The following is a 26,302-nucleotide window of genomic DNA, read 5'->3' as shown; positions in this document are numbered from 1 at the left end:
AAGGTATTGGTGTGATAAATAAAATCAAGGTCTGGTTTCACCAAACCTGCTAATCAAGTAATGTACCGAAGCTAAACAATTGTGGGAAAATGTTCTACAAAATTTCTTTATAAAAAAAAAAAAGCATTGGTCATTTCACTTTGTCAAAGATTTCCTCCATTATTTTTCACAAAGGATAACGTATGAATAATTTTTAGCAGCATGTTCTGCGCTTTACAGGCATTTTAAGAGCATTCGGAGCAGAGTTCTTTTGAAACCCCACCGAGTTGGTGGGTACGGTGCTTCAGTTTGCTAGGCTTTTGTGAACAATGACACCCTTTAGTAAAAATATAAAAAAGACAGAGTGTTACATTCAATCCATATTTGGTCATACTCTAATATAAACATATACAACTCTTATTTACAATCCCAACTCATTTAAAAGAAATACAAATCATCCTGGAAAACTAGAAATTGATATGAGACAACATAATTGGAATGAACTGGATCCCAATGTTCAAAGAACTTGGGACACTGGTAATGGCATCTTCAAAGGCACCCGAGGTCATTTTGTCCCCGTGGGAAAAGAAGTCTGCAAGGCACTCCAGCATGTATAAAAAATAAAGATGTCTGCTGCATTTTGCAGCTAGTCCATAGATGTACTATCTTTGCGGCAGGCCAATGTCCACTGAGATTCTTGTATACAACGGAAACTTGTCGATCTTCACCACTTTATACGACAGGGAATTTATACCATCTGAGTTCATCGTTTCTCTTGTGTGGGCAATCCTGTTAAATCTGTCAATTCAAGAAAGGAACATTAAACATGCATGCTTCTCAAAGGACCTTACAAGATGACATGCAATCTTCAAAAAAGGGCAATTTCTGGTTAGCTGAACCAATGAGGTTCAATTAGGAAATTGGCACAGAATCTTAATTGTCTATTTCAGTAAAGGGCCGATTTATTGGGTAACACAGTGAAGCATTTAAGTCCTAAGTATTTATTTTATTAACTTTATCAAAGTGTGTCTGTATTTAGGAGAGTGTAAAAAACATTTGTGACATACAACCACTGCATAAATCTTCCCCACTAAGCTACACCTTTACACTTCAAAAGCATAACTGCAACGTACTAGCATCATCACTCGCTTGAAAGTTATCCTTTGCTATTAGGAAATGTGACAGTAAACGGAACCGTCAGCTTTAACATGTATGTGTAAGCATGGACACATGCAGCTGCCTTTTCTACCTGTCACGCTGTGGAACCCTCTGCAACAATTGGCTATTTTAGGACACGCCTGAAAGGACTACTTGTCCAGTAACTGCGCTAGGTTTGCATGATGATGAACCAAATTTAGAAGTTTATGGATTAAGAAATCCATGTTCTTCAGGAACCCAAGCTACCTGGTCCTTGTACATAACCAATGATCTACATAACCACAGCAGAGGATCTGGACAGGTTTCAGTCACAAAAAAAATGTGAAGGGGTGTTTGGTCACATTGGACATGTTGTGCAGATGAACAAACACTGGTAAATTGGATCGGTCTTGCATTTTGAAACTCTTGGCTTTGCCAATGCTGTGCAGTAAGGGCAAAAAAAATAATGTTTTTTTGCTGATGCACTAATAAGACAAAAAAAAAGGTGCAACAGTTTAACCGCTGTTGCGGTCGTGTCATTCTGTAGGCGCTTGCGTGTGTCACCAAGCTTGGGCACATACATCTACAGAATTATGTGTGCAACATGTCCTTTTGAGTTTACCAATCTGAAATGGTGGACAAGCCCTTACATTGTTATATAAAAAATAGAAAAAGGGGAAAAGAAATATTTTATGTGGCAGCGAGCCCAGGGCACCAAATGGCAGCAGTCAAGTCCGCAAAAATCTTTTTAAAAGCCCGCATCAGAGAAGCAGTTGGGGATGGGGTGGGGGGGGATTGTAAAGAGGGGTTAGGTGAGGGTGGAAAACAAAACCAGATGGGAGAGGAGGGGCAAAGCAGCACACAATGTAGAGAGCAACATAAAGCACATAGGAAAGAAGTTCACACAAGGGGGAGAGCAAAACAGGACGTGGGGCGTGAGAGATGCATGCACAAGAGCAGCAAACAAGGGAGTAAGCAAGTAAGGCAGCGTGAGGGGGCAGGTGTTTGGGGGAGAGAAGCAGAATGTGATGGTGAGGAACTAGAAAACACATGCCCTCTTCATGGAGCTCTCAAAGGAAATGAAAATATAGTTCCCTAAAAGTGAGCAGTGGAAGGATACAAGTCAGTCAAGTAAATGAATGGTTAACAGGGGATGGTACTGGGGAGGGATAAATATAAGATCAACAAGGCAAGCTATTGAATAAAGAGAAACAAAATAAGAGTGAACGTAAAGCTAAATGGTAAGCAATGGTTGGGCTCAATGCCACAATAGGTCTTTCACAACCAGACAGTTTGATTGGTCTGGTAGGCAAAACCTTAAAGGCGCTTCAGCAACACAGACTGGCTCCAGTGAAGGGTGCTACTTTCTACAGAGAGTGGGTTGTAACAGACCATGTGCGCCTAGGAAGGAGCCTCAAGGTAGCAAACACTTACTTCTACTGACTAGGGACAGGATGATTCAGAGGAATTTCATTTTCGTAGATTTAAAAAATGCCTACCCAACAACCAGTGGTGCTCCTCCTCTAAGGCAGAGGAGCGTCGCCCCACTGCTATTTTAGCAGTACAGAAAATAAAAATAAAATTATAATAACAGGATGTTATTTTATTTTTCAATGCGGGAATCGGGGCTGGGCTCCGACGCCAGAGATGGGGAGGAGTGATTTGCAGTCCTCCAAGTGCCCTCTAGGGCCAGCCCAACCGTCATGAGTACTTGGCATGTTCTCCATTGGGCTGTGTTGCACAGCCCCATGGAGAACATGCCCAGGCTCTCAGCCACTACCTGAGCATCCAAACAGGACGCTAAGACCAATCACGATGCTGCTACTGCAGCATTGTGTTGGGCTAGGAGAGTCCGGAAGCCTGGGTCTTTCCGGCGCTTCCAGCAGATTTTCCTTTCAGGACGGAGGAAAGATGTGCAGCAGTGGGAGATGCAGCACGGCAGAGAAAGTATGTTTATTTCTTTATTTGAATCCATCCCCTCCCCCGCCCCACCTCCCTACTTCAGAGGCAACCACCACTGCAAACAACTGAACTTTAGGCAATGCATTTAGGACGACCTAGCCAGGGATACGGACTTCAACTACATCTTTGTCAGATCCACATGATCAGACAGCTACAAGCTGACAACTTGGACAAAAGAGATCTCCTTGACATATTTCTCTTAGTTACTTCTAGCTAGAAACTTCTACTGCGGGCTCGCTGGTTCTTGAGCTCTTACGTTTCAGCACTTAAATGGGTCACATGTAAAATGGTTAGGCACCACAAATAATAAGCAGGATAATTGGTTATTACTGGTCACAGCCTGCCTTGAACACGCATATAACTCAAAGACGCCTTCACAGAGCTTCCTAAGGAAAATCTAAGAAACCCAAAGGACACCAGCCTTGGAGATGTAGCAGTGGCAAAGTATATATTAAAACCCTCGTGTTCATCAAATAAAAGTTTTTAAAAAGTATAGCACAAGAAGGAGAAAAAGTGCAGTTAAAAAACACACAACATAATAGAAAAAGAAACTTGCCAAGTGAAAATGTAAACCTATGGTATGATGCCCAGATATTGCTTTTGTGGAAGGAAAAGTTTAATTAAATCTATGAGCAGGGTAACGGATCTAATTTCTGTGTACTAAGGATAATTGTGTCTGGCTATCTGGAGGTTGTAAGGTAGATTCGGTCTTCTGTAGTATTGAAAGCAAATATAATGAAGGCACAACAAATTTAGAAATAAATCTATGATCTGAAAGATGGTGTCAAGGATGTGACTCTAGAATTAGTGGATTGGGCTGGAGTTAAGACATCAGCTAAATCTAGGGAAGGGGACAGAAATTATAGCTAAGGGCTCATCTCATTAAGATTTTTACCAATGCTACCAGGTTTAGTTATGACAAGAAGTGGTATTCCAGTAAATTAGCTCTATGCAGCAGGGTACTGAACTGAAAAGAAGAGACACAACCTGTGATCTAAAATGACTGGTTGCGGGAGGAGGATGTATGTGAGGGTGGTATTAGTCTTCCATTGAACAGGTCTATGGAAGGTGCTTCTGAGGAGAACTGTCTTAAGGAAAATAAAACTTTTAACCAGACTGAGAGAATTCCCTGTGAAGCAGCAGGTACAGAGAATAATGCTCATAGCCAGCCTTGTGAAGAAACCCAGTTTGAAGGTATTCTGCAACTTGTGAATGAATGTCTCTAGGTATGGTAGCACTTGTACCTGGCAGAAAGTTTCATGGAATATTTGGTGTGTTAATGGTTTATAATGTATAATCTTTTATGCATATTTATACCCTTGTCTTTGTTGAATCCTAAACAGGTTAATGTAAATGTTATCAACTCATTATATAGTTATTATACATATTCATAGTTTTGTTGTTGTAGCCTGAATAGGCATATGCAATGTTACAGACATAAGCAATGTTGTGTTCAACTTTTTTATGGAGTTGTTTTGCGTTTTTTGTTGTGCAATGTTTGTGCCTTAAGGGGTTAGAAGTGAGGTGTTGGTTTAAAACACATTCTTCTCTGCTCGAGCCTGACTGTTGGGTAACCTAAGTGATGGAAATAAGCTGAAGGGATTTATTACAGGGCGTGTGAGCCGTGAGGAGCTATGTGTTAACTTGGAATAAAGCTGTTACCTATTGCAAATCACCACAGTCTTTGCAGGAAACCACAGAATAAGAAGTAAGCAAATGAAAGTTATAAGAAAGCTTACCAGTGTTAACAATGGGTTGGCTTAAGATCACTAAGTTTTTGGTGTAGTCCACAACACGTCTTGCTTAAACTCTGAAAATAGGTGTGACCTAAAAATGCCTTACATTTCACATGGAGTCCTTGCCAAAGCGCAGACAAATATGTTCTACACCAATAGCCAAGATAAAGAAAGCAGCAGCAATCGTTTGAGTTTGATACAACCCCAATTTCTGAATGTCTGATGTGGGATTAGGGCAGACAATACAAGTTACTCAGTACAGTGAATCCTTTCTTAGGAGTCCATACACTGCCATCCGCCAGATTCAAATGTCATGACTTCTGATAGTATTGTAATAGAAAGGAAACAGCTTAGCAACCAAGAGAATTATTAGACCCGTGCCTGCTCACAGACTGACCACCATTGCAGGTGTCAAAGGGTCATACAGAAGCTGTGTTGTTCATTGTGTGATGATGTAAGGCCGTTTTTTTTTTTAATTTAGCTCTCATATCACCATTACTGCAACGTCAGGCCCCTTCTGTAAACACTTTCCAGCCCTCTGCCTGCTACGTTCTTTCACTGGCCCTTGCCACGCCTGTCTAAACCAGGAACCAGGTTTAGGCAATTGTATCTCACTGCTTGAAGCCAATCCATCACTCTTGGAGGCGACGGATCTGTCCGACGTTTACAAATCTCCGTCCTAGATACGAGCATCAAGTAAAACAACAACGCTTGCTGTGATCTGGACTGCAGTTGTCTGGGAGAGATTTTCAATCCCACTAAAACTAAAGTTAGGCTTAACTTAATGTTCATCCTGAAAAAAATCACAAACCACATCCTCAACGTCCCGCTAATAGGCTTTTATCTCAGGGCATGTACAAAAAGACATGTTGGTCATCAGCTCTTAGAAAAACAAACCTGCAACATCTGGGCATAGGTTCTTGTACACACTTTGCTATCTTGTGGGAGTCCACTACAATCTATTAATAGTGTAGAAGTGGTTACGCTTCAGATTGGCTGGTTTTACCACTGAATGGATTACCTATAGAGAGCTTTGCCATACTTTTTGCAGCTCAGTCTCATGAATACATTCTTCCCAAACAGAGTACGGGGTCTTCAGTTTCTTATCCCTGGCATCATGAAGCTTCCAATAACACAAAGCGACCTCTTTAGCCTTCGGAGCTCCGTCCTGCAATTCTGACTCTAATTCCCACACCCCTCCTATCTCCTTCAAATTGGCCGTAAACCAAGAAGACAACTGAAGATATTTAAATCCGAAGAGGGAGATCTGAGTCTTCATGTACTGTTAATAACTCCTCCCAAACTTCTTTTTTTTTCAAAAACATTTATTAGAGCATCAAGACACAACAGACACAGTACACCGTGCAGCACCAAAGTACGTATCGACAGGATGCATCATAGGAAAATGTGCCAAAATACAGATATGGTGACATTCACAGCAGCATGGCAAATCCGACATAATAAAAAAAAAAACACAGCTAAACAATATCAGAGTCACAGCCCCCGGGGGGCGGGGGGGGGGGGGGGAGAGCACACATGTAAGAGTGGACTTAGCTGAAAATCTGGAGCAACAAGGGTGCAAGTGAAGAAGAAGGAGGGGAGGAGCAGTCATTGACCAGCACCGGCGGTAGCCGCGGACCCAGGGCCGGCGGGGAACGCTTGGAGAGGAAGAGCCGCTGGGGTGAGAGCGGGAGAGGAGGTAGGAGACCAGTGGGGCCCAGATGTCTACAGGGTGGGATCTGACAGGCATTAAGTCCCAGAACTCAGACAGGAGCGTCTGGCACCGGGAGGCATCCTCTAACCAACTCTCAGCCTTGGGAGCAGGTCGCCGGCCCCAACACATGGCCACCCTATGCCTGGCAAGCACCAGTAGCATCGAGATAAGGCAGCGAGAGGCATCAGGGCAGAACTTAACAAATCCCAGGAGGCACAGGGGGGATCGGGTGTAACAACAGAGCTAGTAATGTCAGAGATGATTGAGCACACTGCCAACCAGAACTCGGAAACCTTAGGACAGAGCCACGGCAAGTGGGCGAAGTCCGCGGCAGGGGCAGCGCAGTGCAGACAATTATCCCCTGGGACAAGCCCAAACCGATGGAGCTGCACGGGGGTGCGGTATAGCCTGTGCTAGTACTTGAAGTGAATTAAGCGGAGCTGGTAGTTCGGGGACAGCTTTTTAGTCTGATTACAGCAGTAAAGCTAGTCGGCCTCCGATATATCCAGGCCCAGGTCCGAACTCCACGCCTCCCGCGCCCGATCAGAAGATATGTGAGCAGACGCAAGCGAGAAAGCGTAAAGCTTGGTGACCAACTTGTGTGGCGGGGAAGAGGAGTATATAAAGTCCAACTCTTCCCAAACTTCGATCCTTGCTCTCAGCAAAGGGGCGCTCAACCTGTCCATAATCCACTCAGGGGTAAAGTCTGAAAAATAACCCACACCCATTATCCTCCTTACTCCGAGCCAAAAGAGCAAAGCAGCCTTGAAAACCTTCGAGCGAACCATTTAAAAAAAATTATTCGCCCCAAACTTACATAAGAATCTTTCAGAGCCAAATTCCCTTACCATCTCTCCCAGCACAGCTCCCCATTTTGAGGCCACTGGTTTACCCAGGAGCATCCTACAGTTTGACTGGAAAGCTATGCAGTAGAGCTTCATGTACGGGAGGGCCGTAACCCTCTTTTCAAGCCTTTGCCTCAGTTTTTTCCATGCAATCCGGGCCTCTCTAGGTGCCAATATAAAGTGCACTATTTTCGTCTCATTCCTATACATTGCAGATTCTGGGAATGTTAAAGGAATGCAGTTAAAAAAGGTGCGTCAATTTAGGTCACATCACCATCTTGATTAAATTGACTCATCCGTATATTGTCAGGGAAGGTTCCTCCATCTAGTAAGCAAGACATCTACCTAATTTGCCACCCTCTCCAAGTTGTTCTTCAGAATAGCCTCCAGTGGATTTAAAAATTGTAATACCAAGATACCTAATCTCTGCTCAAAATTCCCACTACCGACCTGGTATATTCCAGCACATCACCTCCGACTTCAAATTATTTACTAGATATCCTGAAAGGGCCCCAAATTCCTCTTCCAGGAATTTCACCCCAGGAATGGTATATGCAGGGCCTGTGGTATAGATTATTAAACCATCTGTGTACAGTGCAATTCTATTCTTGAACAGGGAAGAACTAAACGGGATGACTTGACCATCTCTGCACAAGAGCTGGGCAAGTGGCACGATGTAGGACTTTAACAATAATGGGGAGAGGGGCAGCCCTGCCGAGTGCCCTGAAAAACAGGAAAACTCCTGGTAAATGAACCATTAACAAGGATGCAAGCAGTTGTCTGCCAATAGAGCCCCTGTAGCATTGAGATAAAATGGGGGCTAAAGGCCAATACTGCCAACACCTCCCACAAATAGGCCCAACAGACCCTGCCAAATGCCTTGGCTGCAACTACCGTGACTACAGCCAAGGGCAACCACCGGGCCGTGGCAAGATCTATGCAGCCTATCAGCTGCTGAGTAAGCTCATCAATATGCTTCCCCGGGACAAACGCCTTTCTGATCTGGATGTATAAACTGGGGGACAAGTTTGGCCAATCTCCTTGCCAAGATACTTGTAAATGCCTTATAATCTGCATTTAGTAAAGATATTGGACGATAGGATTCGGCTTTCCTAGGATCTTTTGCTGGTTTTAAAATCAGGACGATCGTGGCTTCCTTCCATGAGTCAGGAATCTGTACTCTCCCCTGAAATACAGAGTTAAACAGGGTCTCCCAGACTGAAACAATATCCTCCGTTAGGACCTTGTATAGTTCTGAAGGGATGGCATCAGTGCCTGCTACCTTCCCATTCTCACTGCGAGACAAAAACATACTGATTTCCTCCTGAGTTATCAGCGCCTCCATACACTCTTATCCTTCCTCAAAAAGCTCCCACACCCTTTCTAAGTTTATGAGGCACCGGGGAGGTATCTTCGTGTACAGTGTAGAGATGAGGAATACTAGATGACTGCATATCCTCCAGGTTATTTGTAACCTCCCCCTGGGGACTTATAACCAGCTCCTTAATCAAATTCCTAGATCTCTCCACTCTCGCCTTCCATGCCAGCAAGGCCTCAGCTTGTTCCCCATACTCAAAGTGCCTCATACATCCTGCTGCCACTTTTCCCGGCACTTGGAGTCCAGCTCGCTTTTATAATCTAACTGTGCCTCTTCTAGCTGTTTTAATAGTGCTTCCCTATCATTTAATAATTTTACATAAGCTCTGAAGATCGCATAGAACATGTGCCATTGAGTGTCAGCCAGACAAGTGGGATGACGGCAGAGGTCACACGGGTACAGTTAACAAAAGAAAAAACGTTGGAAATCTCTCATAAACAGTAAAAAAAAGTTTAGACCGGGTTGCAAAAAAGACATATGATTGCAAACACCAGCATCAAATAATTTGGAGAAGAGGGGCGACAATGGAAAAATAAATAGCTCATAGGGGCTGCAGATTTATTTTATCTTCCAAAAAATAACAGCAACACATTGCTTATCCAATTAGCCGTTACAAGCAAAACGAACCACTGATTTAGAAAGGAAACCCACAAAGGCAAGCACTGAATCAAGTTTGCTCCGGGACATACATGGGAAGAAGGAAAGTTACACACAGACAATGGCACCAAACGTACACATTAAAACCTACTCACAGGCCGTGAACGGGTGATTCAACTGAAGCTCTGTTGAGCAAACACACAGCTTAACTATGCCCCAGGGTATAGCCCTGGCGACAGCTGTACACTCGGGCACACCCAGGTTAGGGACACCCACATCTGTGCTGCTGTGGAATGGCTCAACTAGGGCATCACAGCCGCACCAGGGATCGAATATGTCATCAACTGCACCCCATGCAGTGAACTGGTATAAGGACCATGAATGGCCAACAAACTGTCTCTGATACGGCTCCATCGGCTCAAGTAGACGTGGAGCGGGTCAGCTCAACCAGCATCGCTCAGTTCGAGCAGGGCCCAAGACAACTCCTCTTGCAGACTCACAGTGTAAGAGCAAACTGTCATCCTTCACCCTCTAAGGGATGTGGAGAAAACGAGGCTCACTTGCCGCCACCCAACCTACAGCTCCGATTTTCACTTCAGAATTCAAGGTGAGAGGGCCCTGGGACATTTTAAACATGTCAAGCATTACACATCTCCTATGCAACATACCCTCTCTCTCTCTCATCTTACATTGGCGCACCTAACATGCTATCACAGAAACCTGTGGCTGGATTAGCCAATAAGAATCTACACTAACGGAGAGTGGTCCAACAGTATTGATTTGCAAAACATTATAGCGGAAAACAGGCTATTCAAAGAATGGGGCATACCCATCAACAAGCCAGTGACTGAAAAATAACCCCCCAAGCTATCACAGAGGCAACATTCCCTGGTGCAACAGAAAGCAGCATCCTGAGAAGAATAAAACAAACAAATCCAGTGGCTTGGGAAAAAAAGATCACAGTACAATTGACTAGGGGCACAGAAGACAGGCACTGCGCCACGGAACCTACAGCACACGCACGCTCGGATATGTCTGACTGGGCCTGGCTTTCAGCAGCCCTCCTAACAGATGGGTGGTCAAATCCCTAGCGAGGATGGGAAAAATGCAAAGCTCTCAAGAATTACGATGAAGATAATCAACTGGTACGTGGCAGGTTTGTCTTCCCAAATGGCGCATAAAAACGCTTTGGAGTACTTACACACTAGAGGCATACTATGCCAGCAAGAAATGTGGTCGACCAAGCCTATCTCCATTCCAGGGTTCCAAACAATTCACACAACCGCCCGCAAAATAATACTTTTTTGGAAGACCCATGGGCAGACTTTCAACGTATGTGAAACTAGACTTGCAGGCCAAAGTAAATGGACTTACTACTTTTGGGACGTGCAGGTGCTAATTATAAACGGCCAGGTACTAGATGGAAGTTCTTCCTCCATTATGGTTATAAACCTGGTTGTGAATTCGCACAGGGATGTAAAAATGGCCACTGTCAGGAATATCACAGAGATGATTTAAGCAACCCTCTACGAGTGTCTGGGGCAGGTGTGCATAGTAGCAGGAGACTTTAACATAAAAGACTTGTGCCAACTAGAGGATAATCGCGGGGACCTTTCCCGGAATATCGTTGAAGCTGGTCTCAGTCTCTAGCTGTATGTGCCCTACTCTCGATCAGTCAACATGTTTCGTGCCTATTGCGCCCGGATCCGGCGGCAGGGTAGGTCATTGACGGAGCGCCCGTGTACGCTGGACCCAAAAAGGACCGCCGGGTGCCGTTGCAGGCATCACTAGACAACAGTATAGGTTATTGACCTGAGAAAGTGGTATGTAGTTTTCACTTATCTACTTGTGTAGATAGCGTCCACTTTAGTCCTGAGGAAGTGCCAAGATCGTCCAGACGCAATAGGCACGAAACATGTTGACCGATCGAGAGTAGGGCACATACAGCTAGATACATAGCCTCTAGTTCACTACCACTCTCTATGTTTTAATCAGGCGGTTTACCTTTTGAATAAATAACTGTTAGGACTAACTGACCTGTTTTAACCACGACATCTACACCCACTAGGCCCCTCACCCCCACTGCACCCTACGGCAGGAACAGAAGATCCCAGCTAAAGAGCCCCGTACTGGTCAGGTATTGCAGCGCCTACTTGACTAGGGGCAGGCTCATATGATGAAGCATGACACCTAGCTTGCTAGGTGTGTGAGAGTTCTAGTTCCGAAAAGGTGAATTCCCCCCTTTACGTGGGACCACTTCTTATCACTGAGGAACTTCATAGCCTTCTTGCATACTACCTCGTAGGGGCATGTATATTGGACCTCGTTAAACTAGCCCCACTGTCCCCCTCTTTGTATACACATACCTGTGTGCCATGCTTGCAGCCCACTGCCTATGGTATAGGTAAGACACTCCTCTAGCTGGGTGCACTATACCACAGGTGAGGGTACATTTGCATGAGCACTGTATCCCTACCGTGTCCAAGTCCATTCTTCAACATTGTAAGTGCAGTAAAGCCATAAAGAGTATATGGTCTGGGAGTTTGTTATTACGAACTCCACAGCACCATAATATCTTTAATGAATTCTGGGAAGTTTGGTACCAAACTTCTCAGCATAATAAACCCACACTGCTGTCAGTGTGGGATTTATTATACAATGCACTCACAGGGCATCCTAGAGATGCCCCCTGAAAAACGACCAGCCTCTGGTGGGTTCCCTGACTGGTAAACACCAGCCTGCCACCAAGAGACATGTTTCCGAAACCTTGGGGGGTGGGGGAGGGAGCCTTCACTCCTTGGGCACAGACATAAAGCCCTTACTGGGCGGAGGTGGTCACACCTCCCTCAGATCATCAGAGCTTCAAATGCTTTTGTAACATGACCCCAAGCCTCTCCTGCTTTCAGGAGCACCCCCCCTTCCTGTCTCCCCTCCTTTTCGGCGGGAAGACAGGCGGGAACAATTAGAACAGCCAAGAAGGTGTGCCCACCTCTGCCAACCCTACCCCTAAGGTGGGGAGGCGACGCCCACTCTTCAGTGCTCGCCATGTTGCAGACGGCAGGCCCTCTCCAATCAGGGTTAGAGATTGTGCCGACTCCCCCACATGGGGGGAGCTCACCAAGGCTGTAGTCCTCCTAAGGTCAGTAGCCCATTGGCTACTGACCTCGAGACCCCCCCAAAATGCCCTCTACATACAGTATTTCGGGGGCAGCCCTCGACCTAGAAGGAAGATTCCTGCAACTTAGGAAGAAGAAGGACGAAAGAAGATACCCAGCAGAGGAGACTGCAAAGAACTGACTTGGTCCCAGGCTTACCAGCCCATCTGCAGTTTCCAGAGATCCTGCGCCAAAAGTCGCCTTGTCCTACAGCCAGCAAACTCCAGAATCCTTGGGATGACTGACTGCCTTCAACAAAGACCAGATCTCCTGTGAACAGCAGCTCTGTTCAAAAGAATCGCCATAGAAAGACCGACCCTGCTGAGGACAAAGAAACCCGACGCCTAGAACCACCACTGCACCCGACGCCTAAGGCCCGAGCCCCAGTTGCTCACCGGTCCCAGTGTGGTCCCCCAGCTCTCCAGAGTCTGAGTCCACCGCGGGTTGGCCCATCCAGGACTCCCCGATGTCACCTTCAGCCTCGGCATGGAGACCCCCCCCTAACCCCCAGTGGCCCGGCAAGGTGAAATCCGACCTCAAAAGGCACCTCTGCATCCGACGCCCTGTGCCCTGGAGAGAGGACCGGAGGTGCACCTTCGTCTGAGTCTCCAACTTACCAGACCAGCTGTTGGTTCTTCCTGGAAGACTTCCTGGACTGAGCCTGCAGCTAAAAACTAAAAACGACAATCCCTATGGAAACAAAAGGGCACCAACGCGAAACAGCACACTTAACCCAGCTGCCCCTATGTCACCGTGGGTGCACCTTGGGTGCTAACTTGGCTCCCCCTTTGCCCTGACCTAAACCCAGGAGCATTACTCCTACAACCAAGTGGCATACCTGTGAGCAGCCACCAACCGGAGGCCCCCTATCCCTCGGCACCTGGCTGCCCTAGCGCCGCTGAGGGTGCTTTCTGAGTGCATCCTCGATCCTGCGGGAATCCTTATACTAACCTCAGAAACTCAACGCTTAAGATCGTTTACTTACCTGCAAACCGAAGTGTAGAGGGTGTTTGTATGGAAACATAAGAAACTTTGTTTTGATAAAAACTGTTTTACTTCCCTTTTATCTAGGAAATGTCCCCGTGTGATATCTAAACATTATCACACAGAGTTAAAAAAGAAATTCAAAAGGTACTCTAAAAAGTAATCACAAAGTAACTGAAAAGTAATTTTAACTGTTTCTGAACATTTGATCTACCTGTATCTACATTCAACTACATTCACCTGTGTTATCACAAAAAGAACTCTTTTCCCTTACCTGCACCAAGTTTGGCTTGGTTTAAAAAATAAAATACAGCTTCTGAACATTTGACCTACCTGTATCTACATTCAACTGCATTCATCTGTATTATCAGAAAAGTACTATTTGTACTTACCTGCACACAGTTTGGCTTGGTTTTAAAAATAAAATACAATAAATATTTTTATACAAAAAACTGGGCAGAGTTCAGTCTTTGAGTGTGTGAAATCATTTCTTGCCTGAGTGTATATAATAAATGCTTAACACTACTCTTTGATAAAGCCTTACTGCTCGCCCACACTACCACAAATAGAGAGTAAAGTATTATCTACTTATACCTCTGTCTACCTTTGGGGATCCACTGGACTCTGTGCACACATGCCTTACTTTGGTATGGTATATACAGAGCCAGCTTCCTACAGGAAGCCCACATCCAAAAACTAAACATGGACTCTGATGAAACAAGGGATACCAATGCCTTTACTGGTTCTTGCCCTATACGACCCCAAGCTAGTCTCTGAAAAGGAGACGTTATGGAACCTGAAAAGTATTCAGAAAGATGGGGCTCTTGGTCCACAAGTCCTTTCTGTGAGTGTCTTTAGGGAAGATCGGGCATTCTGGGCACCCCACAAGCTTGTTCAATTCATGCATTCTATCTGCATCCATCCAGGATTCATGGAAAGGCTCCATCCTGCATCCAATACACAAGCATTTGCAATGCAACAGGTCTCGCATTAGGTTGAGTTAGAGTTATTGGATTAGTATATTTGTATTGTTTATTCGTGTTGTTTTGAGTTACTTGGTATATAGTACATTAACTTATGCAGGGCAATTGTCGTTCTTTAATATTGGTTTATTAGACCTTTTGACATAGCTTATAAACATGTACAGTGAATAGTTTAAACAACTGTAGAGATAGTTGTTATAAAAGTAGTAGCATATTAAATTTGCTTAATGAGAGCGCTGGGAAAAGTAAAAGTTACGGTAAGGCAATGAGATGAGAATAGGAGGCAGGAGAGAGTGTGGAGTAGAGGGACTGGGCACAGTAAGAGAACAACATGAGAATAAGTGGCAGGAGAGAGTGCACGGCAGAGGGACAAGCACGGGGAGTGAAAAACATAAGGATAAGTGGCAGGACAGAGTGCGGGGCAAAGGGACAGGCACGGCTGGGCTGGAGGGTGAGGCGAGTATGGAAGCAATGGGCGAACTGTATTTTGAGTAGTATGTTTTATAAATGTCCTTGGGAATTAGTTTGGAAAGTGCTGAAAAACATGTGTGTAGCTTGTGCAAAGGGTGGAAGAAATAATTAGTATTTAAGGCAAAATGAAAGGTGCATTAGCGTATTAGCATAAGGTTAGTGCTGCTGTGCAGGGTAATGTCCACTGACAAAATGGTAATTCTAGCTTTGTGACTAGTATAAGATGGCTGTTACTACAGTAATAGAATGCATTTTAAGATTATTTGTTGTATTGTTTTGGCACTGATGTTAAATATTTCACAAGTTTTGTGGAAATGTCAAACAGGAAATGTAACTGGTAGATGCGCTAAAGGCGCCTTTTAGTCTGGCTGTTTGTAATTGTCATTGAAGCTTTAATGGAGGGGTAAAGGCGTAGCTTGAGGTATAGAAACCAGAACAAGCGTGTTTTAGTGGCTAATTGAGACCACACAATAGGTGGTGTGATAGATTAGAAAAGGAATGTTTCTCGCAGACAGTAAATAGGATGCAGGGCATGAGTTTGCTATATATCAACCAGAGGCAGAGAGCCTGCATATGGGAAAGGAAACAGAATACAGTACTGTTGTGTGTTGAGACAAGAAAAGCGAAGAAAATCAAATTAACTACCATGTGGCACAAATTAAACAAGAAGGACTTAATAAAGAAAAAAAGGGAGTGAGCAACTAGGTGCAAGCAAAGGTAGAGTGTGTGCATATGTTTAGGTAGAAGGATAGAGTGCAGGGCAGAGGGACAAGTAGAAAGGCAGGGCAAAGCAAAAACATGAGTATAGGTAGGTGAACAAAGTGCAGGGCAAAGTAAAAGCAGGGTGAGGCAATGATATAAGGGTAGGTGGCAAGACAGAGGGGCAAGCACGGAGTTAAAAACATGAGGATAGGTGGCAGGACAGAGTGTGAGGCAGAAGGACAGGCACGTGGAGGCAAAAACATGAGGATAGGTGGCAGTACAAAGTGCGGGATAGAATGAAAGGCACGGGAAGGCAAGAACATGAGGATTGGTGCCAGCATAGAGTGCAAGGCAGAGTGAAGGGCACGGTGAGACCAGAATATAAGGATAGGTGGCAGGACAGAGTGAAGGACAAAGGGACAGGTAGGGCGAGCGAAAAAACATGAGGATAGGTGGCAGGAGAGAGTGCGGGGCAGAGAGACAGGCATGGTGATAGAAGAGTATGAGGTTAAGTGGCAAGTTAAAGAGCGGGGTAGACGGAACAGAATACGCACGGTTGTGGCAACCAAAGCGAAAAAAGCAAAGTAAATACCATGTGGCACAAAATAAAACTGAAGGGACTTAAAAAAGACAAAAAGGGAGCGAGCAACGATGTGGAAGCAAAGGTAGAGGGAGTGCATATGTTTAGGTGGCAAGATAGAGTGTGGGGCAGAGGGTAAGCACGGAAAGTTGTTAATATGAAGATAAGTGTTAGAACATAGTACAGGGCAGAGGGACAGGCATGGGGAGTCAAAAATATGAAAATAACTTAAAACAGAGTGCGGGCAGATGAAAGGCACAGCGAGGCAAGAACATGATATTAGGTGGCAGGACTTAGTGCAGGGCAGAGACACAGGCACGGTGAGCAAAGGACAGAATGCGGGGCAGAGTGAAAGGCAAGGAGAAAGCAGAATATGAGTATAGGTAGGAGGGCAAAGCATGGGGAAAAGTAAAAGGCACGGTAAGGCAATAACATAAGGATAGGTGGCAGTATAGAGTGCGGGGCAGAGGGACAGGCACAGCGAGGGAATAAACTGTGGATAGGTGGCAGGACAGAGTGCAGGCGAGTTTTGAACATTAAGATAAGTGTTAGGACAGAGTGTGGGGCAGAGGGATAAGCATGGCGAGTTTTGAACATGATGATAAGTGTTAGGACAGAGTAAGGGGCAAAGGGACAGGCACGAGTAGTCCAAAATATGACAATAACTGTTAGCACAGAGTGTGAGGCAGATGAAAGGCACAGCGAAGGTAAAGTAAAAATGAAAAGGGGGGGCTCTTGGCCCCCCCGCCCGCATGGCGGCGCGGCGACCGCCTCCTCCCCCATGCCTCTCGGTGGTGGGGCGTGCCCTCCCGGGCGCACCCTCCACCGATTGGTGGTTGGCGCCCTCCCTGACCCGGATGTCATAGTAGGACTTCCGGGTCAGGGGGCGGGCCGCAAGAGGTGCTGGGCGGGGGGGCGTAGCCACCACCCCGCCGGGCCCCTTGGGGATAAAGAAGCGGGGAGCGCCCAGGAGACCCTCTTGTTCCCTGGACGCTCCCCCACAGCGTGTCGTGCCCCGCGCTCCGGGCTTCTTGTTTTTTGTAAAATTCTCTTTTGTTTTGCAGGTATGCGTGCAGATGATATCGTTGGAGCCGAAATAGCTCCGTTGGGAGAGCGTGAGCCTGAAGATCTAAAGGTTCCTGGTTCGTTCCCGGGTTTCGGCAGGAGGGTGTTTTCTGCGAGAATTGGCGGCGGTACAGGAGCAAGACGTACGGTGCAAGGAGAGTCGGAGGGAGAGCCCAGACGAAGTGGAGAGCTGCTCGGCGTTCCCGGGAGTGCAGCGGCAAGCAGGGAAAGGAGTGTTTTTGCGGTGGCCGGGCAGAGGCGATGTCCTGGCAGTGGCGACGACGAATAAGTTAAGTTTCTGTGGCATTCCCCCCCCGTGTACCTTTTGCAGGGTAAAACCGGTCGTGGGGGGTTGAACTGATTTCCCCAGGGCGAAATCAGCGCATGCTATTCCCTGCCTACTCGAAATGAGGGCGTAAGAATTTTCTCTGGGCTGTAATACGAAAACAGTCATTACAGGGATGTGAAAAGGCCCCTTTAGTTGGACCGTGCAGTATTTGTCTTGAGGGTATGGTATGCGTTGGGCCTGCAAATGAAGTTTGTTTTTTGCAGGAAAATTGTCGGGAAACTTCACTCGGCACGTTAAGCAGGGTCAAGTATTTGCACAGCTTTGCAAAAGTTGTTAACCTCCGGCAAGTTTGCAAAAATATGAACTCGTCCCACTTTCACCCAAATCATTTTATTTTGGCACACTTCTAAAGGTCCCGTTGTTTGGTCTCTCACAATTGATTTCTAGACTTAGCGCCTCTAACAGTAGCAGAAGCGGGGGAGGAGCTTGGCGGGCATCCGAGATGGCCGCATGAGCACAGCGCTCTCCGGACCCCCGCCACTCCCGGCATGATATCCTGAACATATCCTGACTCTTCACGAGGATCTGTGTAGAGGACGCTGGGCTGATCTTCCTGGAACTTTTGGAATTTGATTTGGACCCGGGGTGCCGAAGATACGGTGTTTCGAACTTTCGGGCTCCGCCCTTGAGGTACGCCCGGGACTGGGTGAGGCTCTGTGGCCGTCTTGGAGTTGAACAACAGCGGCAGGGGGATTGGACTTGTGGGTCCCCCTCTTAAGTTTCGGTTTCGATTCTGCCTCAGACTGAGACATCTGGCAGGGGAGTCTGGCCTGGGCTGGGTCCGGGGCACGAGACGGCTGTCGGGCCTTTGGCTGGCTTATTCTCCTTCTGGCTGGTCCTATCCTAGTGGTACCCTTGCTGCTGCCTTTTGGTCCCGAAGCCCTACTTTCCTGTGGCCATTCCATCGAGCCTGGTAATTCTCCTGGTGACGCAGTTTCCGACATGGCGGGCAGAGGGGACCGAGAGACTCGTAAGACCAAGACGCCCCTGCGTGGGGGCCCGGTCCAGTCTAACGTTATGGACCGTTACACCCATTCGAAGGGGTCCCCCGGAGCCGCCCTGCCTGGCCCAAGTGCAGCTGACCACATTGTGGACGCGTCAACGGAGCCGTCCTTACAGGACATCATGGGCGCCATTTCTGGCATGAAGGAGACTATAGGCCAACAATATGAAGCCTTGGCCCACAAAATCGACACCGTGGCCATTGATGTGAACTTGATTCGGGCCGACCTATCTAAAACCAATGAGAAGGTGAAGTCATTGGATCTCAAGTCATCCAGCCTCACGGCAGACGTCTCGGAGATACAAACGGAGATTGGCAATCTCCGTAGGGTGAACGATTTCATGACCCGGCGCTTGGAGGACTTTGAGAACAGGGCACCTCGCTGTAATGTGCGCGTGGTTGGTGTTCCGGAGAATCCAGAACCTCACTCTGTTGATCTCCTGGTTGAGGACCTGATCCAGAACTACCTCTCTCCGTCTGGACTGAGTACATTTTTCGCAGTGGAGCGTGCCCATCGTGTCCCGGGGGGCCAGGGTAAGCCAGGCGCCCCGCCGAGGCCTATTGTTGCGAAACTCTTCCATTATAGAGATCGGGACGCTATCCTGCAGGCATCGCGTGTGAAGGGCCCAGTGGCCTTTGAGAACGCCACGGCGAACTTTTATCCGGACTTTTCTCAACAGGTCCAGAGACAGCGTATGGGCTTCCGTGGTGTCAAGAAACGTCTCCGGGACATGGGATTACGCTACGCTATGCTTTTTCCGACCAGGCTGCGAGTTGAGTACAATGACCGAACCTTTTTCTTTGATCGGCCTGATTCTGTGAATGACTGGCTGGACTCTCTGCCTGACCGACCTCCTGCGACTGAGTCCGCTGCCCACCCGGGTGGTGCTGAGGGTGGTGTTGAGAGCTGAACAATTCGTCTACGCCTGGGCCCTCGTATAGAGTAATTTCTTCTGGGAGTCTATGCCTAAGTGCCTCTACTGTTTGTGTGTTTTCCTCGTTATCTGTCTTGCTCGGGGTGGCGGGTGGGCCAGAGCCTTTCCTCCTCCGGGGTCTTTTTGTAGAATGGGGGTTCTTGGGCGACAGGCACACTGCATGTTGGGGTGGCTTTTTAGCATTTTGCAGGGGTGCAGGGTGGGGGGTGTTTTCTTGATTGTTGGGGGGTGGGTGGATGGGAAGTTCGATGTTTGTGTGTTATGTTCTCAAGGCGATTCTATCTTGCTACTGATGTTTTTTATGTCATGCTCATTGGAGAGGGGTTTCGGCGTTGCTGTGTGGGATGGGGGGTAACGGGTTGAGGTTTGTTTCGTGGAATGTTAATGGTCTGGGGGATCGTATTAAGCGGGGTGTGGTGTTGCGATGTCTACGACGTTTGTCTCCAGATATTGTTTTTCTACAGGAGACTCATTTGGTGGGCAATACTTGTCGTGCAATGAATAGGTGGGGCTATCGCCTCGCCGCACATTCGGGGTTTACCACGGGTTCCAGGGGGGTGGGTATCCTTGTTCGGGCTTCCCTCCCCCTAGCTATTGATGATGTGATCCTTGATGATCGAGGGCGCTATGCTGTCCTCGTGGGTCGTTATGAGGGTCGTACCCTCTCCTTATTTGCTGTTTATGTGCCCCCCGGCCTACAAACTTCTACCTTTTCCGATTTGGGCCGTGTGTTGTTAAACCTCCCTGATAGTACTCTCTTCATTGCAGGTGACTTTAATTCTGTGTTCTCCGGTCTACACGACCGTCACCCCCCTAGGGATACTCCTTCGGCCCAACAGTGGCTGGGTGGGTTTCTGGATACGTTTGGCTTGGTGGATTGCTGGAGGCTTATGCATCCTACTCAGCTTCAATACACTTTCCACTCCGGGGCTCATGGGAGTCTGTCTAGACTGGATTATTTCCTGATGCCCGCGGCACAGTCGCCGGCGGTACGTGAGATTAGACACCTCCCCCGGGGCATCTCCGATCATTCTCCGCTCTGGCTTTGTTTCGAGATGGGGGTGGAGGCGGCGGGCCGGGTGGCTCCTATCAACCCATGGTACCTTACCTCTCCCGTGACCCGCAACCTTTTGACTAAGTCCTTGGACGATTACTTTTTAGACAACGAGGGGTCCGTCTCCTCTGCGGTATCCCTGTGGGAGGCCTTTAAGACAGTGCTTCGTGGGCAGGCCCTTTCCCTCATTGTTGAATCCAAGAAGGCGAGGAATCGGGAGGTGGTGGACCTTGAGAGGGAGATTGCTGAGAGGGAGGCTGATCTAGAATCGGATGTTACATCAGATAAACTCCACGCCCTGGGTCTGAAACAATTTGCTTATAAGTCTTTGGTCACGGATGCGGCTAAACTGATGTTCCGGGAGCAACAGGGTCGTTTGTATGATGTGGGGGACAAAGCGGGTAAATTATTGGCATGGTTGGATACGAAAGAGAGGGCGAATCGTGTGGTGCCTGTGATTCAGTCTTCGAATGGTGTGAGAGTGACGGACCCGATTGGAATAGTTGAATGTTTTGCGGAGTATTTTCGTGTGGTTTATACCCCTGTGTCTGGACGAGATGTTGCTGACTCTCGCCTTTTGTTGCGCGATATAGCTTTGCCCAGTGTTTCCGATTTAGACCGTGTTTCTTTGGAGTCCCCTTTTACTACGGACGAGATAGCGACTGCCATTCGCTCACTCCGTCCGGGCAAAGCTTTGGGCCCGAATGGGTTGCCAATTGAACTGTACAAGCTACGTCCTGACAGGGTGGCGCCCTATCTTCGTGCCATGTTTTTGGAGTCCCGGGAGCGGGGTATTCTCCCGTATGATCAGCGTTTGGCTACGATAGTCGTAATTCCCAAAGACGGTAAACCGCGGGACCTTTGTTCGTCTTATAGGCCCATTTCCCTGTTAAATGTTGAGCCCAAGGTCCTGGCTAAGCTCCTGGCGACCCGCCTCTTGACGGTCATTAATGGCTTGGTTCATCCGGATCAATCCGGATTTATCCCGCATCGCAACACGGCTCTTAACCTACGTCGTCTCCACGGTGCTGTTGCGAGGGCGGGGCTTCTGACAGAGCCGGCCATTTTGGCATCGCTAGACGCCTCGATGGCCTTTGACACGATAGAGTGGCCCTTTCTTTGGGCAGCTCTTGAAAAATTTGGTTTTGGACCTGAGTTTATTGGTTGGGTGAAGTTGTTATACGCCGAACCCTTAGCACAGGTAGTGGTCAACGGTAGAGTTTCTGTCCCCTTCTGTCTTGGTAGGGGGACCCGTCAGGGTTGCCCCTTGTCTCCATTGCTTTTCGCGCTTGCCCTGGAACTGTTAGCTGCGTGGCTTCGATGGGAGCCTTCACTCAAAGGGATCCGTTGGTCACCGGATTTTGAGGACCGCGTCTCACTTTACGCGGATGACATTCTTCTATATCTTACTTCCCCGCGTAAATCTTTAAATGTCTTATTTGACGTGCTTACTTCGTTTGGTGCTAACTCGGGCCTAGTTATTAATTGGGCTAAGTCCTGTGTGTATGTTCTTTCGGGCGTTTTGCCCCCTTTGCCGGACAGATTTCCTATCCAGGTAGTCCAGTCTGGCTTCAAGTACTTGGGGATTTTTATTACACTGGACTCCTCACTCCGGTTCGAGCGTAATCTCCTCCCCCCGCTTCTTAGACTGCGACTGGACGTGGCCCGTTGGCGCAAGCTACCCCTGTCTCCTCTGGGCAGGGCGGCCCTTTTTAAAATGATGTCCTTGCCGCGGTTCCTCTATGCGCTTCAAAATTCTTATGACGACATTCCCGCTTCCTATTTCCGAGAGTCTTCAAAGGCAACTGATCTGGGACGGGCGTCCACGTATTGCCCTAGCGAAACTTACCATCCCTTGGTATGACGGGGGCTTGGCGCTCCCCGACATCAAGAGATATTACTGGGCTGCCCAGCTGTCTGCCATCAACCACGCGATGTATTCCCCGGGTCGAGATCCGGCCTTTGAGATGGATAGATTCCAGCTGCCGGGAGGGGACTTTAATAGAGCGCTTTATTCTAGATCGGCCGGGCGCCATCTTATGGGCCCGTCAAGGATCGCAGTTAACGTGTGGCGCGCCGCGAATGTGAGTTTGGGATGGGAGAATCGACTGACAATGGCGACTCCGCTTTATGCTTCTGAACGTTTGGGGTGTCTCTGGTCTACTAAGGGCTTTGAACGCTGGGATATGATTGGGATATGTAAGGTGGGTGATGTCTGTGTGAAGGGTAGCGTGAAGTCTTTCCAGGCCCTTAAGGCGGAATACGACTTGAGTGATAGAGAGTTTTTTCGGTATCTGCAGGTCCGGCATGCCCTGGCCTCAGTTCTAACTCCTGATGTGACCCTGCCCGAGTCCTCCCCCCTTGAGGATCGCATACTAGACGGACACCTGCCCGATAGCACTATCTCCCTTATTTACAAGAAATTGATTAATAATCGCGCTGACTTATTGGTCCGACTTAGGGAGATGTGGGTCGGTGACGGATTGGAATTAGATGACGAGGATTGGCAGTCGGCACTCTCTTCTCCAAAAGAGGTCGCCATACCCGCCCGTCTTCGTTTGGTGCAACTTAAGATCCTCCACCAGGTGTATGTGACTGGTCCGCGTCTGGTTGTAATGGGCTTTTCCCCAGATGGCTTATGTAAGCGTGGTTGTGGGATGAGTGCTACCTTTCTGCATATACTTTGGGGGTGCCCGGTGGTACCAGCCTACTGGATTGATGTGCTTGCGGTGATGTCTGTTGTGACTGGTGTTACCCTGCGGCCTGAGGCCTGAGGCCCGACGATGCCTGTTGAACGTGTGGGAACCCACCGATTATTCTGTGGCCCAGACCAGGTGGGCGACCTTGGGGTACATGGTCGCGAAGCGGGACATTGCGCAACTCTGGGGCGCATCCAGACCTCCCGACGTTTCGGTGTGGGAGGATAACATGGACTGGTCCATGTTCCGAGAGAAGACCGTCTATGTGGCTAGGGGCAGACCCAGGGCGTGGAAGAAAATTTGGGGTCAGTGGAATGCTTATCGTGGAGACATTTGTACCCCTCCCTTGGTTGACACGTCCGATGTTACCCTGTCTCCCTAGGCTGACGTTCCCGAAACTTCTCATTCTGTTTTAGGATTTTCCTGTCCTCCCCGCTGTCCCGTCCCCCCCGGCCTTGCAGAGTCTCATTGATTTACTTTTGTCTTCCTGATTAGTGGCCTTCCCCTCTGCCATTTGGGCTGACTTCATTGCTGCATTCGCCCTGTTTGAAGTTCGTTATTTTAATGTTTAATACAGAAAATTGTTGTATCCTGTCCTATGCTTTGAGCAATAATTGTGCTATGATTGGTGCCTAGCCACGGAAATGATTGTCTACTTCATATATTGTGCTTTGCGAATTAGCGGCCAGCCCGTGTGGTTGTAGGCCCATCTCTGTACTTCTTATCTGATTGCTCAATAAAAGTTTTTAACGAAAAAATAAAATAAAAATAAAAATAAAAAAAAACAGTAGCAGAAGCTGCATGTAGGTGTAGGGTCACACGCCCCTAGTGCAGGAGTTCTCTTTTACGCTGCTCCTCATTTCAACATTTCTCTTTTACGCTGCTCCTCATTTCAACATTTCTGAATGGCTTTGTATGCTTCTCATGGGAGAGTCCCCAGACTAATGGCTTATACTCTCTATTTTGTGCAAAATGGCTCATCAGAAGAGGGTTACATTCTGCTAGATGCTGGATTCGTATCAAAATGAACTTCTTGTAGCATGGATGACTATTGTCCTAATGATCTGGCCATTCTCAGAGCAGTAGTTAGTCATGAGTGTGATACAGGTCTTTTTACGTGCATCCCAGGTTGGGGAAGAGGCTGTTACAACGGGTTTTGTTACATGGATGATTTATGCATCTACATCAGGGCAGGCTTAAGGAATTGCCAAGGGCGCAGTTGCACTGGAACCTGCAGAGGGGGAGCTGAACTCCGGGGTGGCGCTTTGTTTAGTAATAACCTATGATTGGAGAGATGAGGGGTTCTTTTGCCTGGTGGTAGTGAGAGAATTTAAAGAGTCGTCATGGCTGGGGGCGCCAGAAATTGTAGCACCGGGCATCAACAGTGCTAAAGCCCGCCCTGGTCTACATAATTTCCAGAGGAAGAGTGTTGTCATGTGAGCTTTGTGTTATGGTTCTAACTTGGAGAGTAGTGTAGCAGCAGTTTACTGTGCATTGCCTTGGTTGGTGTTGCTGTTATCCTTGAATCAAGGGTGGTAGTCTATCTGTTTGGTATCTTCACAAAGTGGCCTTCAAAGACAAATATGTGTAGTCTGGCATGACTGGGACCCATCGCTTCCCTTAAGGTGGCCCTTAGATTTGTGGTATATTGTTGAGTGCCAAAGGAGTACCCTAGTCAGTTTGTCACCCACAGAGTTCTGACCTTATTCCGAGTTTGGTGTAGTGAGAGCTCAAACTCACTCTACTTGCGCCTCATTTAGAAGCCGAGGAAATAAAGGGTTTCTGACAGTAGAGCTCCAGTTCTCAGAAACCGTGGACCTGATTGTCTGCCTGCTATAGAGCTGCCATGTCACAGTAGCGGTGATCCCGCTCTTTGTAGGACGAGGTTACTGACATTACTCGTCCCTGACTGGGTCTGTCATGCAAGGTATTTGCAGGCCCTGACAAGAAAAACAGGCAGTGGCCTTAACTGCCATTTCAGCTTTGAGAGTTTGAGTAGAACAAAAAAAGTATGCAGAGCAGGCTGAAAAATACATGGTATGCACTTGCCATTCAATTCTGCAAAAGTGCATCGGTCACACCAGTAGGTTCACCTAAGGCAAGGACATTCCCCGCAAGGCAGGTAGGGATCTCACATGTGAGTTACAGACAACTTCTGGGGGCCATGGAAAGAGCCTGACTGCTCATCAGAATCTCAATGACCCTTAACCTCTTCTGATATAAGTTCGTGGGGTAAAAAAGTAAAATAAATGTACTTTGGAAGCAACATGCTAATTTCATACTAGATGGCTAGACTGAAAAGTCTCCTAGCTAGGCTGGTATTAACTATTTGTCCTACACTAGGGGACACTTTCTTTCTGAAATGATTTGCTGTCAGAGCCCTTGCTGTTTCCTGGAAGCCTCCAGGGTCCTTTTCGTGCATATGTTTGATTGTGGGCATGAACCACAAGCATGAGCGCATGCTAGCAGAATGATCTGCTTTGTAGGTAACATTAGCCTATGTTTTTCTCATTGCATTTAAAGAACAGTATTACATTTCCTTTGATTACTGGGGTCGTTTGTCTGAGCAATTTTATTGGATATTGCATTTGCTTTAGGAAATGTCCGTTTGAGCACAGTCACATTTTGCTATGAATGTTGCAGATCGTGGTGGGTGAAAGTTTAAAATGATAGTAGGTGTTAATATTGACAAACTTGCTGGTCTTGAACTGTTGATACTGAAAGTATTACTCCGACATTGTTTTCCCCTGTCTGTGCAAAGGTTCCATCTCATTAGTACGGGCTGTAACACTTAAATATAGCAATAAGCAACAGCAAGGTCCTTTGACGGCAAGGAAACATCTATTGCTGCAATTTTTGTAACTTTTGAACGGTTTGAGCTAGACACAGTTTGTTTTGTAAAATTCTGCAGCTACAAGCAGAGGCCGGATTATGTGTCAATTGCAGCAAATCTATAAATATCCGGCGGCCCTAA

General features: G+C 47.3%; 1 protein-coding gene across 1 annotated transcript in view; it reads right to left on the bottom strand.

Annotated features, from left to right (window-relative positions):
• Positions 1 to 356: 356 nt before the first annotated feature.
• B4GALT1 (beta-1,4-galactosyltransferase 1) overlaps positions 357 to 26,302 on the bottom strand; it is a 414,930-nt gene continuing 388,984 nt past the window's right edge. The window contains exon 6 of the mRNA XM_078676516.1: positions 357 to 777. Coding sequence (XP_078532642.1) covers positions 642 to 777 — 136 coding nt within the window. The 3' untranslated portion in view covers positions 357 to 641. The remainder of the gene's footprint in view (positions 778 to 26,302) is intronic.

The sequence above is a fragment of the Lissotriton helveticus genome, chromosome 2_1 (genome assembly GCF_964261635.1).
Source record: "Lissotriton helveticus chromosome 2_1, aLisHel1.1, whole genome shotgun sequence".
Classification (NCBI taxonomy): Eukaryota; Metazoa; Chordata; class Amphibia; order Caudata; family Salamandridae; genus Lissotriton; species Lissotriton helveticus.
Note: the sequence above shows the minus strand (reverse complement) of the source record. Positions and strands in the feature narration are given on the sequence as shown.